Below are 6270 nucleotides of genomic sequence, written 5' to 3'. Positions count from 1 at the left end.
GCAATAAGAAAAATAACATGCAACTGGGGCTCCATCAGTATGTTTTAATTGGCCGTTGTAAAGACAAAGACGCCGTCTCAGCTAAGGAAAATCTGTGATTCCATAAAAAAATATTTCGAACACTGCATTAGGGCGATGCAAGCCTAATAAGCTGCATGTTTTATTTATGTTTTGCTTTTAATTCAGAACCGTTCCGAAGGAGCTGTGGAGAACTGCAGCAACGCATTTCATGTTAAGAATGCACCACTGATATACTGAGAGAAGTACTTGGCAAAACACAACAAGTAGGTCTGATGACCAACAGAGAGCACTACGGCATGTAAATTGTGTGACTTGATTTCAGTACCTGCAAAACGGATAGCTATAATAGATTTCTATTAATTACAGTATGTAGGCAATGGATGTCTTTTGTTTTTACCACGTCTTGTTTTTGAGGTACACACCGATAACTTATTTAACGACCCTCATTTTACTCATATTGGTAAAAGTACGATAAAATATGTTTATCCACAATTATAATTGGACTTTTATCCACACATATGTACAGTCTAAAGTGATACTTTATCCGCTATAGGAATAACGTAACTTTATTTCACTAGTAGAATAATGAGAAAATAATAAACTATAATAAATCAAATTTAATTTATTTACTTATTAACATTAACATTTGCATTTATAGTAATAGACATTTCGTTTTTTGTTTCATCACTTCCTTTCCGTTAATAACAACCCTTGTAGCATTTTTGCCATCATTTTCGGAACGCATAACATCTGCCGAAGTTTGTGAAGAATTTGCACAAGTTACGAATGTCTCTTCTTGTAAGGAACAGCTATATTTTCCTTGGATTTTCCTTGCAATACCTATCAAGTTTGTTAGATATAGACTCCTCAACATAACTTTCTGCTACAGAGGAGCTCTTCCATCTACCATGCCCTTTGATGGTTGTAAGATCAGCTCCATTATTATCCAATAAAGTTGTTGAAGTGCGCATCATACAATGGCCCCTAGGTATATGCTTCTGGATTTACGATATTCAGGAATCGAGCAACTATTGAGGGTACCTTCGCCAATATGTTGATTCCAACTGGCTGAGAAGTACATTTTTGAGTGATGTATTTTGAAAAGAATCTATCTTGTGTTAGGTGAATTGGCCGCAGGCGCAAAGAAATATAATTTCGACAGCATTCGCGCAAAATCCTTCTTCTGTAATTGTAAATTTTCTTGAAATGCCCGTCTTGGTGTAAGGTATTGAAACAAGTAGGTAACTGCCAACGTCCTGTAAGTTACTAATTTTCACATTTGTCAATTCGCGGCATCGACAGGCACCCGAAACCCACATTATTAGTGCAACCTAAAATAATTTAACGTTCACTATATACCTAACAACATGTAAATGATAAAGAGATATTACCTTAATCATTAAATATTATTTATCGGAAGCTCCAGCCAAAAATTCTTCAATATGTGCTCTTTCCAATACTACAGCTTTTTTTGCTTTGTATCCTATCGATTCACGCTTCAAATAAGCAGCAAGCTTGTTATATTTTCCAACATCTATATTTTTGTAGACCTTTATAGTAGCCTACAATATCCAATACTTCGACCACATAGATGAAATTACATATTTTTTCTTCAAATTTAAAAAATACGATAGCATGACTTCTTCATTTATTGTCATTACTCTGCGTTTTTCCCTCCATTCGTTAAATTGGGCGAACACTTTTTCGTAGTCTTCCTTGGATTTCACTGCCAATAAATGGAAAATTGCTTCTGGGGCTTCTTCAAAAACAGCCACTGGAACACAGTTACTTTCTTGCATTATTACCGAATTCAGATAGAACTATTTATTAAATAATTGATAATAAAAACAAGGTACAATAGCAACCAGTAGGTATAATAAAACCTACCACGTTTCATTGAGAAATATCAAGTCGTGGGAATATTTTTTTATTAAATTCCAATAATTCTAACTCCACAAATATGATTATGATGTGACTGTGGATGAAAAGTTGTATTGCATTCGTGTTTTAGTTGCCTTTTATCCACTTAAGAATATTAAGTACATCCTAGACAATTTTTCTAAGTAGATAAATATTTGTACAATAATTAGCCTCTATTTACAGATTATTACAACTTTATTTCAAATACGTTATCTAAAATTTTTTCTCCTAAGCGGCTAGTAAATATAGGGTGATTCACAACTTATCCAAAAAAAATTAGGAATAGATGCGGCATGAAAAATGGAGGCAATATCGTAAAAAAAATTGTAAAATCATTATAGTTTCCGAGGAAAAAATTATTGAAATTGTAGTACTTTCAACCATTACATAGCTGAACAACTGTAGTCTCTAGCGTAATTCGTAATACGCGTGGAGAGCCAAGTGACCTCAGAGACTACGAATACTGAAATCCGATTTTACAGTCGTCGTTGTCATAGTGTTTACAATAGTTTTTTAGTAGTTAGTGTCAAAAATGGCTTGCGTGTATAGCAACTCGGAGTTGATGGATATCGTTTTAATTTATGGTGATGCAAAAAAACAATATTTGTATTATGGTGAAGCTTTTGTGTTATGGTGATACAAGACAGTATTTGTGTTTAGTTCGTAGAAACTAAGTAAGACGGACCCAAATTTGTTTATACGTCGGTGGACAAATTTTGAACCGTTGTTATAATATCAAGTATGTCAAATTTTTTTTATTTACAACCACAAATTAATTTTATTAATTAATAATAACAATCACCAAAATCAGTTGAATTTGCTGATATAAAATAGTTGCTATAAAATTCTATTTATTCCTTTCCTTGCAAAATTCTTTCAAGTTTTTGTCCGTTTTTATCACTGCCGCCGTGACGGTTGCATTGTGCCAGGCCAGATTTTATAGTGGACCACTTTCCAGTGCCTTGCAGAAGTGTATTTTTAAATCATTTTCGAACTGCCCTTTTTGATTTTTTCTTTACAAAAGTGTATTTGTAAGAGCCTCCTGTACATCCAGAATTTTTGATAAGTCCTGAATCACCCTGTATATTGGGGGCGAATTCATACGAAAATTTGATCGTATAAAACCGTCGATTCATACACACAATATAAATTTATTATTGATATCTGTTCTTGTAATATGGCAATATAGCTTATCGCTCAGTTATATTGTCTGTGGCAGTAAGTTGAGATAGACTTTGACCTTTTAACTTAATTTTAATTAACTAAACATAAATTAGTTGTTCCGCCCAAAAATAATTTATATAAAGATTACTAGGAAGTCAAATTTAGAAATGTGTTAACAAATAACGTACGCATAAAAGAATTACTGTCACTATTACCACAGTTGCTGCCACGTTAGGCATAATGGTTTTACTACTGTTCCTGATGTGTTTATTGGCCCAAGATGCGTTTTGTAATAACAACATTACGTATCGTTACACTATCGGTAAGTACCTAGTTTAATATGACCTTTTTTTAAAAATAATTCTTCCCGGAAACTTTGTCCAGGGTGTTAAAAACTTGGAGTATATCGCTAACAAGGTTGATATAAACTGTAATCAGATTGTAAACATAACGACACTCTTTTTCTTGAAAAATGTACACTCCTTAATTAAAAATCATTATTTTTAGTTTAATTTTCGGTTCGTTAAACGTAACTTGTGCTTTATGTTGTTTCTAAGTATTTATCCTTGCTATAGCAACGACAAACAATGTTTATATATTTTTTGTGTTTATAGTTTATTATTTTTATATGTATATCAATCTTGTTCGGATTTAGTATTTCTCATTGTCAGAAACAAACAGGTTTTCTTGTTTCTCGTAAAATTTCTTTTTCTTAAAGTTACAGCATTATGAAGTTTGAAAAATGTAATATTAAATTAAAATTTAAATAGACTAGGCGGTTTTGGTCTGGGTGACTCGTATATCCACGGAGATTTATGGCTTTTTGGCTTTAAAATATCACTAGAAATAAAAAAAAGTGGGCTTAACTTTTGGCGGCACAATATGTTTAAAAAATTCGAAAAACGTCATATTTTTCTTCCTATTTAATTATGTATTTTTTCAAGAATTGATTTAAAGCGAAAATGGAAGAGGAAAAAAGTTTGTAATTAAATTTTTTACAAAATATGACGTAGTTATAAATCGAATGATTCATGATCATTATTGTAAAAATCGAAAAAATCGCCAAAAATGGGGTTAAAAGACATTACTTTAAATTGGGTATAGGACATTCATACTTGGCTCAAATTTCATCAAAATCGGTTCGATAGATTTTGCATAATAATTTTGCAATCCAGGTTTTGAAAAAAAAATTTGCAAATTTTCAAAATTTTGCACAGCAAAAACCAAGGCCCTTAAATACTTTAAAATTTAATCACTTATAGAAGGGCACTCAAGCTTTCAAACGCTTTTTGAAAAATTCGAATCCGTCAATTACGAGAGCTCTGGCGCTTGTTTAAACGATTGCAACGATTTTTATGCAAATTTTGAGCCTTGCTTTTTTTCAAAAAATCATTGTGGCTTTATTTATTAATATTCTCAAATACAGGTAGTCTAGAGTAAGAGTTCAACTATCATATCTGACATTTAAACAACAATGAATGTGAATATTTAAGATAAAGTTATTGAAAAAAGCGGCAGCGCGTTTTTGTGCATGGACCCATTGTGATCAGTACAAGTCTGGCCAGTTTCCGTTCCTGGTTATTGAACTAGAAGGAGTCAGGGTTGACGTTCCTCTCCACTTTAGCTGGGATTGACTCAGTACTGGATGGTTGGAGACGGTTTCGTGGTCCCGATTAGAAAGTTGAGCGAAAATTTGAAACCTTGAATACGACAGAATATCCATTTGAAATATAAAAGTAATTTCTAATCTCAGTCATAATAAAAATGGCATGGTTCCCTCTAAAATTCACTAGAAATACTTACGTTTTGGCTTAAAATATAAAATAAAGCCTTAAAAAATTATTATTAATTATATTAAAACTTAATTAAGGTAATTGACATAGCGGATTAACAGAAACAATGGTTTTTGTAAAAATAAACTTTTATGGCAATGCATATCTCGATTTTTCAGGCCTACTTTATGAAAACGGATTAATGCGAAAGGCAATCGACGCTACAGCTCTGGCTGCAAGTTCTAACGAATTTCAAATACATGTCGAACGTTTATACGTAGAACCTGATGATGCTTTTGAGTGCTTAAATTCGGCATGTTACTTTATTCTGAGGTATCCAACGGTGGCAATATTTGGACCTACCTCGAAAATTAACGTGGACGCAATCCAGAGCCTTTGCAGCGCTAGAAATATCCCTCATGTTTTAACCGATTATGTGGATTCGCTTCATGGCGATACCCAAATTAGTTTTTACCCTCACATTGACCTATTGACGGACGCGTACATGGATATACTCTCTAGTATGGACTGGAACCAATTTACATTTTTATCTGCGTCTGGATATCGCACACCATGGGTTAAATTTATCGAAAAGGCACAAAGTCAAGACTATATATTTGATATTGAATTCATAGATCCTCTGAATCCTGAGCAGGAAAGGTAGTTTACGTTACATACATTAATAATGTATTTTAACTTAAGTATTATGCAAAGCTTTTTTATAGGAGCATCATCCAAAAATTAAAGAATACTGGTAGAACATATTTTGTAGTAGACTGCCTTGAGAAAGATACACTGAATATGTTGGCTCTTTTTCAAAATTTTGGTATGGTTACCGAGGGTTATCACTATTTTTTCACTAGTATAGACACTTTCAATGAAAGCATATCCACTTTTATGTTTAGTGGAGCAGATATTATCAAGGTATGGACAAATATTTCGATATGCTATAATTTTTTGTACGCAATTCTTTAACGTATAAAAACAAGAAGTACATTATTTTCTTGAAACAGGACTATATAGACCAGGCGATATCTGTTTTGGTTCGGGTGAATCGTATATCCACGGAGATTTTTGGCTTTCTGGCTTTCAAATATCACTAGAAATGAAAATTTTTCTATGCGCAAAAAAAACGTGGGCTTAACTTTTGACGGCACAATATGTTAAAAAAAATGGAAAAATGTCATATTTTTCTTCCTATTTAATTATGTATCTTTTTAAGAGTTGATTTTAGGCGAAAATGGAAAAGGGAAAAAATGTTTCTAATTAATTTTTTTACAATACATGACTGGTTACAAATCGAATGAATCATGATTATTATGGTAAAAATCACAAAAATGGGGTTAAAAAACAATACTTTTTAGGGAATTTTTTGGTTGTACCTCAAAATTAA

General features: G+C 32.4%; 1 protein-coding gene across 2 annotated transcripts in view; it reads left to right on the top strand.

Annotated features, from left to right (window-relative positions):
• The first annotated feature begins 3151 nt into the window (after window positions 1–3151).
• LOC108905513 (glutamate receptor ionotropic, kainate 2) overlaps window positions 3152–6270 on the top strand; it is an 18363-nt gene continuing 15244 nt past the window's right edge. The window contains exons 1-3 of one of the 2 annotated variants that reach the window (XM_018708395.2): window positions 3152–3427; window positions 5057–5537; window positions 5603–5801. In XM_018708395.2, coding sequence (XP_018563911.1) covers window positions 3346–3427; window positions 5057–5537; window positions 5603–5801 — 762 coding nt within the window. In that variant the 5' untranslated portion in view covers window positions 3152–3345. The remainder of the gene's footprint in view (window positions 3428–5056; window positions 5538–5602; window positions 5802–6270) is intronic. The other variant, XM_018708396.1, reaches the window with a different exon arrangement.

The sequence above is a fragment of the Anoplophora glabripennis genome, unplaced genomic scaffold, assembly GCF_000390285.2.
Source record: "Anoplophora glabripennis isolate ALB-LARVAE unplaced genomic scaffold, Agla_2.0 scaffold140, whole genome shotgun sequence".
Classification (NCBI taxonomy): domain Eukaryota; kingdom Metazoa; phylum Arthropoda; class Insecta; order Coleoptera; family Cerambycidae; genus Anoplophora; species Anoplophora glabripennis.
The sequence above is the reverse complement of the archived record's forward strand: the minus strand, read 5'-3'. Positions and strand labels throughout refer to the sequence as shown.